This window comes from Cyphomyrmex costatus, unplaced genomic scaffold (genome assembly GCF_001594065.2).
Source record: "Cyphomyrmex costatus isolate MS0001 unplaced genomic scaffold, Ccosl1.0 scaffold316, whole genome shotgun sequence".
NCBI classification, from domain to species: Eukaryota; Metazoa; Arthropoda; class Insecta; order Hymenoptera; family Formicidae; genus Cyphomyrmex; species Cyphomyrmex costatus.
Genome location: NW_017277298.1, coordinates 45,705 through 64,664, shown reverse-complemented (window position 1 = coordinate 64,664; position 18,960 = coordinate 45,705). Strand labels below are relative to the sequence as shown.

The 18,960-nt window shown below is 30.4% G+C and overlaps 1 protein-coding gene and 3 long non-coding RNA genes across 5 annotated transcripts; 1 reads left to right on the top strand and 3 right to left on the bottom strand.

Annotated features, from left to right (window-relative positions):
* Nucleotides 1-1,140: 1,140 nt before the first annotated feature.
* Nucleotides 1,141-12,727, bottom strand: LOC108775775 (uncharacterized). The gene is made up of 5 exons (XM_018542225.1): nucleotides 12,561-12,727; nucleotides 11,859-12,448; nucleotides 1,722-1,833; nucleotides 1,551-1,625; nucleotides 1,141-1,464 (listed from the first exon to the last, which is right to left on the bottom strand). The coding sequence occupies exons 2-5, from the start codon at nucleotides 11,889-11,891 to the stop codon at nucleotides 1,355-1,357; spliced, it is 330 nt and encodes a 109-aa protein (XP_018397727.1). The 5' UTR covers nucleotides 11,892-12,448; nucleotides 12,561-12,727; the 3' UTR covers nucleotides 1,141-1,354.
* On the top strand, nucleotides 5,396-7,719 carry LOC108775776 (uncharacterized). The gene is made up of 4 exons (XR_001940765.1): nucleotides 5,396-6,159; nucleotides 6,672-6,961; nucleotides 7,029-7,179; nucleotides 7,476-7,719. It is a non-coding gene; the product is annotated as an uncharacterized LOC108775776 (long non-coding RNA).
* Nucleotides 12,728-13,640: 913 nt separating the features above from the next.
* Nucleotides 13,641-14,207, bottom strand: LOC108775773 (uncharacterized). 2 transcript variants are annotated; one of them, XR_001940763.1, is made up of 3 exons: nucleotides 14,051-14,207; nucleotides 13,830-13,968; nucleotides 13,641-13,717 (listed from the first exon to the last, which is right to left on the bottom strand). It is a non-coding gene; the product is annotated as an uncharacterized LOC108775773 (long non-coding RNA). The 2 variants fall into 2 exon arrangements; XR_001940764.1 differs by having other exon boundaries at nucleotides 14,065-14,207.
* Nucleotides 14,208-17,689: 3,482 nt separating this feature from the next.
* Nucleotides 17,690-18,253, bottom strand: LOC108775772 (uncharacterized). The gene is made up of 3 exons (XR_001940762.1): nucleotides 18,144-18,253; nucleotides 17,823-18,006; nucleotides 17,690-17,724 (listed from the first exon to the last, which is right to left on the bottom strand). It is a non-coding gene; the product is annotated as an uncharacterized LOC108775772 (long non-coding RNA).
* Between the last annotated feature and the right edge of the window lie 707 nt (nucleotides 18,254-18,960).

Genomic DNA, 18,960 nt, shown 5'->3' with positions numbered 1-18,960 from the left:
CTCTTTCAATATTTGACCGCGATGCCCGAGAAAGTCGATAAATTCCTTGAGCGTGAGCAATTTGGAGCCTTGTAAAGATGCATGTCACTCGCGAAATATCCATATCTAATTTTGAGTTACTCAAAATGTAAAACAATAAGGCATCCCAGACAGCATGCTTGTCAGAATGAAAACTTTAAGAGAACTTTTTCAAGAGAACATTTAGTTATCTTTAAAATAATGTCTAAACGATATCTCATAATAATCATTTATTAGAGAATCTACCAAGAGAACTCTTTAAGATATCCGATTTGAGAGATGTCTTGAAATTGTTATCTTTATGATGTCATGCTAAATGATATTAGTTTGTTTTCTCATAAAAGATATCAATATGTTGTATGATTTTTGACAGTTCAGAAACGAGACATAATTATGATATCTTTTATGAGAAATTCATTTGATGTTACTTATTAGGAAAGATTCTGTTTCAGAGATGCCAGAATGTTTGTAGATTATCGCGCCAACGTTCTGTGAATTCATAATCTTGCCATTCACTTCATCAGGGCGAGGAGTGCAGTGATACTTGTAGCAATTTCGGGTGGGATGCACTAGTGTACACTGGTGCATGTTAAGTCCGTGTACAATGTACATGTTCGTGCATATGTTATATCCGTGTACTGCCGCGGTGGTAGATTAACAGTGTACAACGGTTTTAATATGCACCAGTGCACACTTATTTTCCCAGCCGAAATCGCTAATAGATACGTATCAGTGCATTCCTCGCCCTGATGAAGTGAACGGCAAGATTAATTAATTCAAACCTGTAAACATAACCTGTAAACTCTCTTTTTAAAGAAATCTATATATTAACATATAACAGATTTCTTTAAGACATCATAAATATGAATATATATGTTAATCATAAAGATGTCCAATTTAAGAAATCTTTTATATATCATTTTTGTGACATCTTTCTGTTCTCAAAAAACGACGCATTAGATAACATTCAGTTATCTTTATGTGATCTTTAAGAAGTTTCTCTAAGTTATCAGATTCAGAAATAAGATATCTTTTAGAAACCTTTTGGATAACATATTGTTATTTGGGATCCCATTTATCGGCATTCAAGTGCCGATAGCGCATGTATGTGTGTCGATACACCATTCGTCAGTTACCGAAGATCGTTGGCATTTTCTTTAAACATTGTCAGAAGACCTAATATTGCCTTAATGTGTTTGGACGATGACCCGTTTATTTTCATACTGCTCTTTCAAAATGTTCCACTCAAGGTCAAAATTGGCATTCGAAATTTCACGAGATTTGACAATATCTGCTGCTTTTGTTTGTTAGCGATGTCAAGTTAACTGCGGCTTATTTATGTATAAATTAAAGTTCTTAATAAAATACCTGGCTGTTTCATTAATACTTGTGTAAACATATCTTCTCCTATTCTACTACACTCTGTTTGCGCAGCATCTGCAGCATCTGATTTATGAAACAAACACACAGAGTTAATTTAAAATAAACTTTCGATCATGCATTGTGTGAATAATCCTAGTATTAATACTTACTGAAAATATCTGTAGATGAATGTAAAGATTTTTTATTCACTTTTAGAATGCTTTCAGTAAATACTTTGTCAGTGACTAGAACGAAACAATTTTTATTAATATTTTATGAGCATATATTATTAATATTCTTCAAAAACAGTATTTATTTATAAAGATGTTTATTATATTTACCATTTCTTAAAAGCAGTTGCTTGTTGAAAAGAATAGGAACAGCAATTTGTTTTAATTTTGTTTTTCCAAAAATTGAAATATTCTCCCACATTTCGTCAGCAAAATGTTCCTGCTGTTAAACAATAGCTTCATAAAATATTCAAGATTAAATTCGATTTGATTTGATTTGTAGAAAGAGACAGTTCACAAAGTTCTTGGATGCATTCCGTTTCATGCAGGATGCGCATAATGCATCACTTATCCTTCTTTAATATTCGGCGAACAACAAAGATAAATGCATCATGCGTGAAACGGAATGTACCCAAGAACTGAGGTACGAAACATATATTATTAAGGATTCTGCTAAGGAGACCCCAGTTAATTTAATGGACACAATGTCAGACTTGTCTGATCAGGCCTCATCGCCATCAGTATCAGATAGTTTTTTAAAAAGCAGTAAATGTCCTCAAGAATTTAGTTGCAGCGCCAAGGATTCTGACGAGCCTTTGTCTGACGATGATGCGAAAGAATTGATTTTCAATCAGAAGAAAGTAACCCCTTTTCTAAAAGTGCAAAATACTACCAAGGCCAAGAAACGAAAAGTTGACAACAGTGCCTTACTGGATTTTTTAAAACAGGATTCAGAAGAGAGAAAAACGCAGAATGAAAATCTTGCAGCTTCTTACTTAAAAAAATGAACCAAGAAAAAGAATCAAAAAAACAAATGTTGGAAATTCTCTCTAAACTATTTGACAAGTAACGAGAGATTCACACTACGTTTGATGTTTGACATTGTTTTTCAGTTTAGTTTACATATAATTCCATATTTATATTTTTAATACATATTCCCTCTGATATGTGATTTATCTTTAATCCAACCAAAGGATAATTATTAGAAATAATTGGTTGTGATGAAGTAATGATTATTTCATATAGAATGCAGCCTGAGAAATATATCTTATGATTTTAATTACCATTTCTTATGAAGCAGCAATAATTTTTATTTTAGTTTTAGAAATATATTCGTCAGTTATTAATTAATATCATCACATGATATTAGAGATGTTTTATGTTTGATTACTGTTAATTTTTTAAAATTTTATTATATGTCAGAATATGTGGCACTTCTCAAGACTGTTAACAAATTGCCCTTAGTTCGTAATGCCATATATAAAACGGGTCTTTAGTTTATACTATTATAGCGTTTTCGATTAGTTAGATGCAGTATTAGTATTTTTTATTTATTTATTGTCAGGGTGCCGTTAATATTTAATTACTATATAGAAGTATATATTACTATATATAAGAAGAAACAGATATATAGAAGTCTAATATATCTGTTTATGCTCGGTGCTAATATCCTGGCTGTCCTATCGATTTTCAAATATAAATATAAGTGTTAAATGTTTATTTTGAAATATTTATGAAACGATATTGATTTTGAAAAGAATGTAAGAAAAGTAATAAATTCCATGTATTATATAATTCTTTAAAGTGAGTTTATTTTGTATCCACTGTAACACATAAAAAAAATAAATTTCAAGCTATAACAAGGTGGTAATGCGGTCCCTCTTCTGTATAGCAATATCTGCATTTGCTGCATCATGATATCTCCTTAAATTTTGCTGTCGCATCTGTCTATCATCATTTATCATGTCTTGAATAACATCATCATTACGTAGGAATCAGAAATTATGAAGTACACAGCATGCTAAAATAAAGTTTGTAGCTCTGTTAATACGTTTGAGTCTCAATTTTAGCAGGCATCGCCATCGTCCCTTTAAAAGTCCAAATGCGTATTTTATGACAGTTCTTGTTGAACTATGGACAAAGTTATGACGCCTTTGAGTCAGAGTGAGATTTTCATAGCCTTTGGAATTGAAAGAATAGTATATGTATAAACTGTAAGGAACATTTTCTACCTAATATAAGAATAAAAAATTAAATATAAAAATCGACTCTCGAAAATTTCAAATACAAAAAATAAATAGGCTAATGAGAGTAAACTCGCTGTTATTAATGCGAAATTATAAAAAAAAAATATATATATTTGTTAACAATCAAAAAATATCAAATATAAAATACTATACGTTTCGGCCTAACATCTGGGCCATCTTCAGTAGTAAATTCACAAAAAAGGCATGGATCAGTAAGAAAGTGGTCACTCTCAACGTCAAACAATCAAATCCACATGGTTGGTAGGTCATGTGCAAACGACTAGACGTAAATCTAAGTAAAAATTAAAAATTAATGACAATGATTGAAGAAAGATGAAAATGAACACTCACCGACAAATCCATGATTACAAGATAAAGTTGTATTAAAATAATAATAAACCATCATCGGAACCACAACTAATTAATATAAAAATAGTCAAGAGATAAAAATCCGAAGATAACATTGTGGTGGTCAAGATTTGAATGTAATAATTGTAAACGGAACAACTCTAAGAGGAGCAACGATGTATCGATTTATCTCGCAATAACCTCGATAAACACAAATATTCAATAAAATCGTATACATACAGTTATAAGCGCATGCGTGTAACCAACGATACAGGAATCGATATAATTCTTCCAATCAGATAACAGAGATCACACGGATAAATCGAAGTCATAATACGTCACAAATTCAAAATAAAATTCACCGAAATTTATTAAGTAAGGAAACATAAGAATGGTGCAAAAATTCAGTGTCTGATTGTAAATTCAAGCTGTGATTTTGTAAATTTATATGTAACATTTCTGCTATTTGTCTTTTATATGAAAATCTTTCATTGTCTAAAATCTCTACATCGTTCCAAACAAAATCGTGATCAAATTTAATTCTATGTTCTGAGACAACTGAGAAATTGCCACTGGTCTTTCTAATATCATTCCTATGCTCCTTAATCCGAGTGTTCAATGTCCGCTTCGTCTGACCAACATATGTGGCATCACAATCCTTACAATGGATTTTATATACCACATTCTTTTTCGACATCCTGCCCAATCTATCTTTCTGTGCCTTTATACAACAATTCAACTTATTAAGGCTAAAAAAGGCCATATTAACATTAAGATTTTTCAATAAGCGTTTAAGTCTACAAGAAACACCTGCAACAAAAGGAAATGGGAACCATGATATAGGAGGTTCATCAGCAGTAATAGCAATGTATAAGCCAATCATATTAAAGAATTTTACAACAGTTGCAAAGCTGCTTTTTCTGCTGAACGCACCCATCAACAATCGCTTTCAGACCTGTTTGTTAGTGACTTTCTTCTTCTTATGCATAATCTATAATTGCAATAGTAGTAGCGGATGAGACTGTAAGAGTAAGAAATTGACCAATCACGGTCGAATGTGAGACGAATAATCGACCATGATTGGTCAATTTCTTACAAGAACATACATCAGATGAAAACAAAAAAATAAGATGATAACAATGATTAATAGTAAAAAAAAAGAAGAAAAAAGAAAAGAAATTAAAACATATTTGTAACATTAATTTTGATACTTGTTACTTGTTTACTTTAGATGTGTATTTTATTTATTTATTTCAGTTATATATATTTGTTTATTTTCTTAACATTACATTATTTCTTAATTGTTATTTATTATTTCAAAATTGCAATTTTTAACGTTATATTAAAAAGTATGAATAGTTTTTAATATAAATACGGTGTTTTTATTTCCAAGTAACTTATTACATTTAAAATTAGCGCGTTACATCATTGGGCAAATTTGATTGGTTAAAATTTTAAGCAGCAATCATTATGCGCATTGTTTGCCCGATATTGTATCGATCGACAAACTTTTCAAACACGTTAATTGGTTATAGGACAGAGAGATCCGAGAATCTCTCTGTTTTACAGCTAATAAACAGGCTTGAGAAGCCTTCTTGTACGACACATGAAATATCGGCCTTTCACCTTATATATTTCCACCATGGTAGTTCCAATCCATAGATCATATATAAGATTCCGATCCGACGAACCACCCGACCGTTATGGACGCGTTTCGGTTCGGGTGCTCTTCATTGTATACTTTTAAAAGTGTTGCCGACTTTGACCGTGCATTTCATCGCATAGATACGTGTTCGCGAATTGAGCTCGTCTCGATTGTTCGTCGCTTGCACTATTCGACGACCTGGGCTCTTATGGCGCGCGTTATTGCGGCGGCGTGACGACGTCGTAGATCGATAGATGCAGACGTTCAGAGACCGGTCGAGACTCGAGCAACGCCATTTTCACGGGCATTACATCATCCATTTTCGCGGACCTCAGTGGCCTAGTTTCTGCCTGTTTTGGCGGCCTAACCAATAATACAAGAAGAAGAAGCCCGGAGAGCGGTCAAACAACGCCATTTTCGCGGACATTGTATCACCCACGTTTCGCAGACCTCAGCAGCGAGGTTTCAGCCTGTTGTGGCTGCCTGGCCAATAAATTAAGAAGAAGTAGACTGTCATGTCCTCTCTCAGGTATTGTCAGGAAGGACGATAAAATAAGCCCTCAGACAGCGAGGAATATCCATATAAACGTCGCCAACAGACAGGTCTAAATGACGATGTTTCGAATAGATCTCTCGTACGCTTCTTCAAATATTGAACTATCTTCAGAGCTTAAGAAATTCTGCCGCTTTTAATATTTTATATATACATTACTCAGTATTGACAATCATTTCTGTTTATATATATTATTTAAATTATTTATATATATGTAATATATATCCATTCCTGATACGAATTAGAATTATTAATTCATGCAGTTTTATTTAAAATAAAATCTTTTTTAACTCTTAAATCGTTTCTCTAAAAATTAAAATTAACTTAAATTTTTCAGAAAACCTCTTGTTAACTGTATAATACGGGGTGAAAGTTGGGATCTAACTCGGGTTATGTTAATTATGAATTGATCTCTTTTACACGGAGTCACTTATTATCCCAAAATTGATTATTATAAAATATTGTTTTTGATAAACATATTATTCCAGCCACTGTATACTTATACTACAATCATGTCGTTAATGATGGCCACAATTTAAGCTTTTGTCAAAGCTGAACACAATACTTTTGCTGTCCAAAGTTTTGAATTATTTGACGAATTATGTGAGAACATGTTGTAATATCTCCCCATGTAAAACATCTTGTCCATATGTGCTTTACGATCATTACTAATAAATCTACAGACAGACTCGTGAAAAGATGATTATTTTTATTAGTTAACTGGCAAGATTAAAGAAAAAAGCTCTTGTAAAGCACAAATTAGTGGAATCTATCGTTGGTAAGAGATCTTAATAAATATTTCATTAGTCATTAACAGGACAACTTAATAATCTTGTGATTTCCAGATATGTTATTCAGAGTCATATGATGAGTAAGCCAGAGGAAGACAATGATTGTACAAATGTAGATAATGAAAATACTGTTTTAACAAGCGCTATTCAAACTTTAGACTTATTCGTGATGCATTTGCCGCCAGAAAAGTTAATTCCACATTCGGTAAGCTTCAGAATCTTTTTTTATGTTAAATATTTATTAATTATAATATATATATAATTTTACATGTTAAATTTTTTATTTCATAATATTACAGACAAAATATTATTGTGAAAGAAAATTTGTTTATAGAATTATATCGTATGATACTTTGAGATTCCGTTCTATTGAAATTGATCTATACAAATGACGAATGTATGCTTTTTTATCTCTATAAACAATTAATTATTCTTGATATTTTCAATATTATTCTTTCTATCAAATTTAACTCTTGTAATGAAGAAATATTAATTTTACAGCTGTAACATATCGAATCTGGACTCCGAAATACAAGTGATTACGTTAAGAAGACGTCATACGTGGCTATAGCTGTAATAGCAAACAATTAGGCTGAATATATTCATTCAAACTACTTTCTTCTTGCGATGTATTTACGAAGGAATCTCCTATCCTTCACTCATTATGCGCAATGTCGCACTTTACACTTTAAGGCAATACTTCGAACATCTGCAACCAGAGATTTCACAGTACTCATCCGAGTTATTGCCCGTATGATTTGAGTATTTTAGTCAAATATGCTTGTACAATAAACAAAAGGAGAAAGAACTGCATGTTGTCAGCCGTATGTTCTATGCTCTCGAATTGTTTTGTGAAAATTTAAACGAGAGTATCTTGCCATACTTAACTAAGTTAATTACCTATTTCTTACTTCTTACTACTTTTTACCATCGGTTGGTTTTATTACTTGTTATGTTTTGTCATTATTTGTCAGGAATATATTTTTAAAAATATAATATTTTGTAGTTTTAGTTGGATATGTGAAAACAAACTTCAAACTTATTTTTCATTCATAATCAATTTAAAGGAAGTACGATTTGGAAAAACATTTCCCTGTAACCTTTTATAACAGGTTTAAATCAAATTTGGTATTGAATTAAAGACATTAATAATACTTACATAGTTCTGTCGTACATTTGAATATTATCAAATCTTTTATTAGTAGTTAAAATCTCAACAACACCATTTAATTTTTCAAATTCTGTGAACGGATCAATTTGTTTATTAACACCATAAGAATGATCATGTTCCTTTTTTGTACCAATATCATTAGGCATTTTTTCTAGAAATAATTAAAAATTAAAAAATTTACAGAAAGATAAACAAATTTAAATTCAAAAACGATATAAAACATGTAATACATTGACTTACAGAAAACAGATGAATATAGAATCTAGTACAAGTATTAGGGAAAAATCTTTCTTGGAGAGAGATGAGAGAGAGAGAGAGAGAGAGAGAGAGAGAGAGAGAGAGAGAGAGAGAGCGCTGGAAAAGAGCGCAATCTCAGGGAGACTAAAAAGCAAGAGTAAAATACAAGTACAAGACAAGATAAAATAAAAGGTATAAAAAGAATTTTAAAAATATCGAAAATTACCTGTCATTACTTTCGGACTATTCTTATTTACGACAACTGTAACCTTTCTTTTACTATTCTTACGAGACATAATACTTTCGATCCGATATAATATACGATTCAATTAATTGGGTTTCAAGCTGCAAAATGCTTTATTAAAGATCTTGGTATGATGAGTTTTAATAAAGTTATTCTACCTTGAAAGTTGTTTATTTTTGCAGAGTGAAACATGTATTGCATTATATTGTACATTGAACATAAACAAAATTAAAATACTTAAAAATTCTTTTTTAAATGGTGCTCAATACGATCAATATTTTATTTCCACGCAACAACTTGAACATGTATACCGTTGTCATTATTCAAGAAAGATTTTAAAGGCTTGTATTGCTGTTTATCTCCAAGATAACGTGGAGATTCCATCCTCATAACCTACCATCTCTCTCTCCTCTCTCTCTCTCTCTCTCTCTGTTTTAACAAGCGCTATTCAAACTTTAGACTTATTCGTGATGCATTTGCCGCCAGAAAAGTTAATTCCACATTCGGTAAGCTTCAGAATCTTTTTTTATGTTAAATATTTATTAATTATAATATATATATAATTTTACATGTTAAATTTTTTATTTCATAATATTACAGACAAAATATTATTGTGAAAGAAAATTTGTTTATAGAATTATATCGTATGATACTTTGAGATTCCGTTCTATTGAAATTGATCTATACAAATGACGAATGTATGCTTTTTTATCTCTATAAACAATTAATTATTCTTGATATTTTCAATATTATTCTTTCTATCAAATTTAACTCTTGTAATGAAGAAATATTAATTTTACAGCTGTAACATATCGAATCTGGACTCCGAAATACAAGTGATTACGTTAAGAAGACGTCATACGTGGCTATAGCTGTAATAGCAAACAATTAGGCTGAATATATTCATTCAAACTACTTTCTTCTTGCGATGTATTTACGAAGGAATCTCCTATCCTATCCTTCGTTAGTAGTAAAAACCTGAACACCATTTAATTTTTCGAATTCTGCGAACGAATCAATTTGTTTATTAATACCACAAGAATGGTCCTTGTCTCTTTCAATGTCAACAGACATTTTTTATAGAAAAACAATTAAAAATTAAAAAATTTACAAAAAGGTAAAGAAATTTAAATTCGAAAACGATATAAAACATGTAATCCATCCACCTACAATAAACAGACGATTATAGAATTTAGTGCAAGCATGAGGAAATAATCTTCCTTCGAGAGAGAAAGAGAGAGAGAGAGAGAGCTGAAAAAGAGCGCAATCTCAGGGAGACTAACTAAAATCAAGAGTAAAACACAAATACAAGCTATGTTTTAACCTGTCAGAAAGCGCACATTCCACAGTACACAGTTCTGATAGGTTAACATTTTTATATTTAATATCTGTTCCTAATATTTCTCCTATTGTGCGCAGACCCTTACAACAGAATATAAATTTTATTATATTAATTAATACGTTTGCGCGCTAATACCATTTCAGTTGAAAAATCTGTATTGTTTATAGATAGTTGTATGTATTTTTATAGATAGAACTACATTTTCAATGATTTCATTAAATGTTATGAAAAACAATTTACATGTGATGTTAATTATGTTGACATAGTGAGATGGCGCTTCAATCTTACCTAGTTCTTTTTAGTTCCTTTTTATTTTAACGTACCTATATCACAGTATAAGTAAGTACAGTAGTTTCACTCCGTGTCGGTACCTTTGATCTATGTGTCCTACAGTCAGCCATGTTGTTGGTTGTGCGAGGCCTTTGTTTTCACTGCACACATCGACACCACAGTGACACACAGTATCCATACGTGACATCGAGACCATGGGATAAAAGTTGTGCGATTCGCGCACCCATAAATTTTGGAGAGTGAAACTACTGTACTTACCTATACTGTGCCTATATTGTCTAACCTTTCTTTTATCTCTATGGCTGTGGTCAAAGTCTAGCTACAAATGATTTGGAGCGTTTAATAGACCAATCAAAAAAAAGAATTTTACAAATTGGCCAATTAAAAAATGCTTCAACACATTTGTAGGATCGCATTGACCGTACCCTATGTTATGCTTTCTCATTATTACTCATTTCATGTTCCTTATAAGTATTATTCAAAAAACTGTCTAAGAGCCCCAACACACACTTTTGCATAATGCAATAAACCATATACATAACGCATAAACCATATACATAAAGAATTTGATTGGTCCATTGACTCATGCATAAGAAAATGGACCAATGAAATTCCTTATGCACATGCTTTATGCGTTATGCAAAAGTCTGTGCTCCCCGCTTTATGTGTAATAACTGTTGTCTTTGTACTTATCTGCTGTGCATTGTTCTGTACTAACATAAGCCTTATTCAATAAAAAGGTTAAATATAACAACAAAAAACACTACGGTTGCCACAACTAGAAATAATGATAATTTTCGCCCATCAATACAATTGATCTGGAGACACGGTAGTGTCTCGGTGCTAAACCAGACGTAGTGATTGTGACATTCGTAATGGGCTTTCTACAATAAGCCATAAGTCATAAATCGGAAGTAAGTAACTAAAAATTGACGACTGTGATTGGTCCATTTCTAGTTTATGACTTATGATTTGTGACTTATGGCTTATTGTAGAAGGCCCATAAGATGGACATATCTTAACAGCCACATAGTAGTTTTATAAGATATGCCAATATTGCGGTTATCACAATCATACTAATTCTTATAAACAAAAAATGTATTCTTATTAATTACTACTAATTGTTAGTATTAGCAATAACGCCAATAACTTATATTTCATCATTGTTACTTAATGTTTTTGTTATTTATAAATAATAAAGTAGTAAAGACAAACACACGTATCTACTAAGTTGTACTCACAATCAGTATTTGAAAAATCAGAATTTTGGATTCGGCAATAACCAATGAATCCAAAATTCTAATGTTTCGAATACTAGAACAGCATACTAATATGAGCAATATTAATAACGCGTGCAAATATTAGTAATATAGTTCATCTAATGAATATAAAAACATAATGCGTAAAAAATGTATTGAAATATCTCTTTTATTTTAACAATTTAATAAAAATTAAGATAATCTTGTAAAATAAGTATTTATTTTACAGCATATAGATACTATAAGAGTTCAATATTTTATTATATAAAACGGAAAATTTTGCAGCTGTATTTTCTTGTACATAATTAATTTCAATTTCAATACATTTTTTTAAAATTACCTCCAGTAAACGATTAAAATTTGTCATGATCATTTCCAAAAAGGTTTCCTGTACGACAAAGATACTTAAGCAAGCTTTCTCCCATAGATTTTTTTTCTTTTTTCTTCATAATATCACAATGCTGTCAAATAATTGCCTTCTTTTTTTTTTATCTTTTTCTCAGTTGCCTCAATCTTTTGCGCAGGTGATCACTATATGAAGTTTCATTATTTCTTTTCCACTTTCTTTCTTTGTATTCTTTTCGTTCATCTTCTGCTGTTGTCAAATCAGAATTGCTCTCAACATTTTTTATTTGCACTGGTAAATCTATATTAGAATTAATATCGGTATCTTTCTCTGGTAAGTTTATGTTAGAATTAATATCGGTATCTTTCTCTGATAAATCTATATTAGAGAGAATTAATATCGGTATCTTTCTCTGGTAAATCTATGTTAGAGAGAATTAATATCGGCATCTTTCTCTAGTGGTAAATACAATACAGGTATCGCATTATCTTTAAGTCGACGCGTCTTTGTATAAGATAATACCAGGTCATCTGAAAAATGCATTGAGCAAATTCTTAATTTGGCTAATGCTTCTTTTGTTGCATCTGTAACAAAAAATATTTTTTAATTTTTTAATTTAAAATATATATAATTATTCCATGTCATATAAGTTACGAATAACGAAATATATATTACAAAATAAATCATTTTACTCACTAATCATATCACTTCGTTGAATGGCTTGTAACCAGTCACATACTTTTGTATAATTTGTCGGCAGCTTATGCGATGGAATATCACTTTCTCATGTGCACCCTAGTACACAACACTTCCAAACCATTTTTATTACACTGAAACTTACTTAGAAATTATTATTTAATTATTCTAAATGTATAATTAATATTGCTAAAATATGCTGTAATACACACAAAATAAAAATATAAACCTTACAAACTTAATCTTTTCTTAAGTAAATGATTAATAACAAAAGTGATAAAATAAATAAAAAAATAATGAAAACTTAACGCAAACTTAATCTTATCCTAAGTAAATGATTACTAATAAAAGTAATGAAATAGATAAAAAATAATTTAAAAAATCTCTCTTATCGTCTCGAAATTGTTGCTGGATATTCAAGCACAAAACTAATGGCGGCACCGCACCTTTCACGATGTTGTCTGATCCCTTACTTGAGGGTCCCTAGAATAGGTCTGCTGCCTCTGGAGTAAGCGAAGGCAATACGGCAAGGAAAACACAATGGAAGCGTCTCGAGTTTCATGAGCTGCTCAAACTGGCTATTTCAGCGACAAAAAAGATCACATGATCAAAATTGATGAATATCAAGCGTCAATTTGGATCACATGATCCTTTTTGTCACTGAAACAGCCAGTTTGAGCTCATGAAACTATACCTAAAAGGAAGAAAGATGAACTGGTGCAAAAGTTTAATCAAAAAGAACAGACCTAAGTTAGAATGAAACAAATTATATTTGTCTCGTCGTATTTTCCCTCTTACAATCGAATGAGAGGGGATACAGTCGAGATACTTAACTATAATTAGTAAATTTTTAGAGATTACCTTAGAGTAGCTTGTTCTATAATAGAGTTGCAAGCCGTAAGCCGTATAAGAATTTAGTCAATCATGATCGATTATTCTTTTCATATTTAACTATGATTGATTAATTTCTTATGGTTTACGGCTTGCGACTGTATTGTAGAACAGATCTAACCCCGGATCTACAATATGCGTTTTAAGCTTTAAGCCATAAGAAATCAATGAATTACGGTCGAATTCGAGGAGAATAATTAATTATGATTTGTCCATATGATTTATAGATCCGAGGTAAACGCTCCCTTGCTTCCCTTATACATGGTCTACAACGGATAACAGCAGTAGTTGATTATAAAGAGTAGAAATCGATCAATTCACATTAGTTGAATGTGAGAAGAATAATTAACTATTTGATTGGTCGATTTCTACACCTACTTCTTAATCAACTACTGGGGTGCGTTCTGTATACCGGAGTGTTCATCCAGACGAAGTGTCACATACCGAGATTGATTCGTGAAACGGAACAATTCTGAAATATTTTTGCGTTAGGTTAGGTTGTATCCAACAAGTTGACCTAAAAATACAAAACTTTTAATATATATTTTTGGTATATATATTTAAATATATAAAATTGATGGAATATAAACATTATAAACCTAATTTAACCTACAACACACTTCTACATATATTTCATCATCACGCTTTATTACATTATTCTAGTCGTTCTGCGCATGCGAGACGTTTCTCGTCGGAGACTCGAGCACGATGAAAAGTTGTCGTCCGGGCGTTTGGAAATTGTAAAACAGAACGCGGTTATGATGTCACATCTTGGTAAACGGAACGGTTTTGGACAAAAAGTTGTCGTCCGAACGTTCATTCGGAACGCACCTCTGCTACTGTCCATTGTAGACCATGCATTAGGATTGGTTTACACTAGATCGGAATCTGTTAACCTTTTCCATAATCTGTAAGAATTGACGAATCACATCGAATGACAAGAAAGAATAATCGACTATGATTGATCAATTCTTAGGACGTGTTCATCAGGGCCAGAAAATTCCTATTGTATTTTTTTACCCGTTTTTTCAGCGCCTCTACAAAGTGTCTATGAAGCATCGAACTAAAAATCAATGTGGCTGCGACTAGTTATGGGAAAATTTGAAAAAATCAATTTTAAAAATCGATTCTCTTTTCTTTTAAGAATAGTTTTCAGAATCGATTTATTGACTTGGAAAAGAATCGATTCTAAAAAAATCGTATAAGAATTTTTTACTCTTTTCTACATATTAATGTATAATTATCGCTTTTTGGAAAAACGAGGAAAATTTTGGAAAGTAAAGGAGACTAGAAAAATCAGGAAAAGTTTAAAATAATTCAAATTATATATTATATTTATATATATATATTTTTTATATTTATATATATTTATACATATATGTATATATTATATATTTTTTAAAATTTGTAATAAAAACATTTTTCAATCAAAACAAAAAAATTGCTGCTGCACTCTGCAACTAATTAAAAATGAAATCAATTTTTGCATTAGCCAATCTTTTTTGCTGCGATCAGTGCGATCACCAATATTCCTTATTTAATGAACTTAAAAATATAATTTTAGAAACCCGTTTTCCTTTTAACCGATTGCGTTTCTCAGTAATGATATTGCTGGCTTTACTGAATAGTCTTTCACATGGCACGGAGGTACCAACAATGACTAAATATTTTAAAGCTATTTCGTATAAATGTGGATACAGTGCTCTCAAATGCTGCCAAGTTTTTAAAGGACACTCTTTTCTATTTCCCAACAATCAATTAGGCTGTATTTTCATGCACTCATAGCTGACGCTCAATGCTCGATACGAGCATCAAACTAATCACGTGATCTTCTTCTTAGCGAGAGAAAAGCCCTCATCAACCAATAAATGCAATTTTACGACTACATTCAAGTACAGGAATATTTGCTATCGTTAGAGAATTAATGTATAAAATAAATGTTTTTATTTTATTCTTTATAATAAGTAGATTATCTTTTGTTATAGCACGTTTTGTTTCTGTCTTATTATATAAAGAGCATGAATTCATTAAATCAAACATATCATTAAAAGATTTGCAAAATTTTGCAGTTGCATCACTTACTGAATTACTTAACACTTGTACTGTTAAATTTACTTTCATTTTTTTATTTGAAAAGTCTACATGTCTTTGTGTTATTTTATTAGCAGTATGCAATCCCTCGAATTCTTGCAATTCGACCAATTTTGTAATAAATTTCCAGTTTATTGTGTTACCATTTTTATCTGTGACATCTCCTTTCTTAAAAGCATTTTTAATAAGTTTTATCATATGACATGCGTCATAGAATATACGAATAAGTTTAGATTTATCAGCGGGATGCGTAAAGTATGGGACAAGCTTTTCTACCTGTTTCTGTTTCAATTGTGCACCTAATGTTTCGCACATAGCAATGTTTGAAGAGGCTCCGTCAAATGTTATACTTACTACATCAATAGTGTATTTATGAAGGACACATAAAATATTACTCATTAAATCAGCTTTTTCACGACCATTTAATGATTTAATAAGATAATATGCAATCGGAACTTTAAAATGACTATTTATACAAACTAGCATGAAAAAGAGCTTGAGTCGCAAGCGGTATGTTATCATTAATGTATGTATACCTGTATTAATAAACCCATGCGAATCTTTTCCATCCCAATCAATATGTCTTTTAATGCTCATTTCATCTAGGGTTAAATTAAATATGAGCTTTTTATTGTTTTCTTGTGCAATTTGCATCTTACAGAGTACATTTTGTATTGCTTTATCAGATATTCCTGAATTACAATTAACACTTCGCATCCACTTTCTCAGAATTGATGGATGGGGAAGACATTTAAAAAATGTTTTTCGGACATAGGAATAGGCTGCTGGAAAATGAAAATGAAGCGATGATGCAAAAGTTCTCAGACTTCGTGGAAATTTTTTGTTTCGCTTCTTATTTAACATTATTTTTACTATCTCTGCTATAGGAGAGGACGTTAAGTTCTAGAAAAAATATTTTCAAAAAAAATATTACAAAAAGTATTTAAAAAAGTAGATATTAAAATGAAATCTTGAAATCTTTCTACATAGATGTTAGTATATATCTAGTATTGTTAGTATTAATTAATAAATGTATATTTTGCAATTGTGGAAGTTTTCTTTGCGCTTATTGCATTAGACATTTAAATGTAGAGAAATAGTTTGATTTTAGCAAAGAAAACTTCTAATAATTACAGATTTTCTATATATAAATTATTACACATATATATTATATACACATATGTATATTACTTTGTATACATTTCTTTTTTTTGGAAACTATTTTGACAGAGTTGCAATACTTCCCTTTTCTATTATATATATACACACATACATAGATTTTCTTAATAACAAAACACATAAATTACGTAAATTCGATAAATCGCATATCTAAGAATTACTTTATAGTAATATAAACTTTATGAAATTCAGTCATATCGTAGTAAACTTTAACATTAACATTAGATATTATTATACAACTATATTAATTATATAACTTGCTTTTTAATTACACAGCTTTATGCAGAGTTAAAACCTATAGTAAAGTTTATATATATTGTATGTATATATTTATATTTTATATTGTGTGTGTACATATTTCTATTTCACAAAATTTAACAGGTATATATACATATATTGTATTAGATGTATATTCTTATTAAAGATTTATATAATTCAAGAATGATGAATATTTACTTTCTTAGCATTAATTAATATTTATTATCATAAAAAATCTATCATATATACTCATAAGCATAATAAACATTTACCTCGAGATCATCAATAGCATTAGCTGATAATAAATTCTTCTTTTTTAAATGCTGCAACATAATTTTCATTGTTAGTTGTCTATTTTGTGACCGTCTATATTTTTTCATCCAATTTGCATGTTCCTGCCTATTGTAATGAACATATTTTAAAAATCCAGTCCATTTTTCTTTCTTACAAAAATCTGCTTCTGTGAAGCATATTGTACTAAGACTAAAAGTTTTTACAATAATTTTCTTTTTTGTATATCTGTCTGTCTGGTATGATAATAGTTTTCTGAAAGAAAAAATGTATTTACAATATTTACAAGGCATACTACATATGATAACACTTATAATTGTATTATTTTTGGATGTCTTACCTTTTGTTATCTATCTTACTGTTCACGAATACTGGTTCAACATCATTGTTATTGTTATTATTGGAATCATTTTCATTTAATTGTTCAATTTCTATTATTTCGTCTACGGTTTCACTACAAAATTGTACATACATGTCATACATACATGCATGTTAATTAAAATATTTTAATATAGTTTTAATCTATTAACACTTTTTATTACAAAATGTAACCTTTTGTGTTGTCTATGAGAGGGATTTGCTGTATTCTTTAATCTCCTTGATTTTGACTTGATATTATGAGTATTATAATCACTTTTAATCTGTGAAATGATCGCTGCAAACCCTTGCAGTTTTACTGACAGTATAATCAATTATATCTATCCATTTCTTTCTTCTTTCTTCATTTTTTGGTAAACTATAAACATATACATTACACATATATTATTCATTTATGCTGAGAAATGTTTAAAGAATATAAAAAAGAAGCAAAAGCTTGATATAATTTATCTAATTATATTGTTACGTTTACAATTAGATGTAAAGTATGATTACCTATGAAACGATCGTTGCACAAGTGGGTTGTATGATTTCTTGCAAATACAGCAATTCATTTTTGTTTTACAAATTTCTGCTTCCTATATTTTAGCTTTCTTAATTATCGCTGTACAACCTACGAAAAAGAGTAAAGGTTAGGTGTGGTTATATCCCCACCAGTGTTGCCAGACGATAGGGAACGAAGTGTAGTACCAACTGAAAGAAATAGTCGTATTAATGTCGTACCGAAGGTGTGAATAGTAGTACGAATAGTGGTACATACATTTTACCTTTTTTTTTTGCCCCCCACCTACTTTAGCAGGAAATTCGTTTGTATATGGCGGAAAATATATATTATTATTATGTGCATTTATTCTTCGTATGCTTCTGGAATTATAGAATATAAAATACAATTACAAAATTATTTCTGTATCGCTACTGCTGTCCTCTTCTATTTCGTTTCGTTTCTTCTGTTTTGGATATAACACGTTTGCCGTCATTCTTTCAAACATTTTTTCTGTTGGCTTAAATGTTACGCAGTTTGACTTTTCTTCTTCTGCGCATTGTCGCTTTACACACTCTGTTGCTAATATAGAGCCGTTCACTGTTTCTATTTTTAACTTATTTCTGTACTTCGTTTTAATTAAATTTACCTGTACAGTTGTTTTACATTTAAATTTAGTAATTAAGAACAATATATTTATACTACACATTTCAAATAATATATTTTTATATTCAAAAACATTACCCGACTAAAAATTCGTTCGCAATCTGCATTCGAATGTGGTAGGCATAGAGCATCAAGAGCAAATCTTGCTAATTCATCAAATTCGGA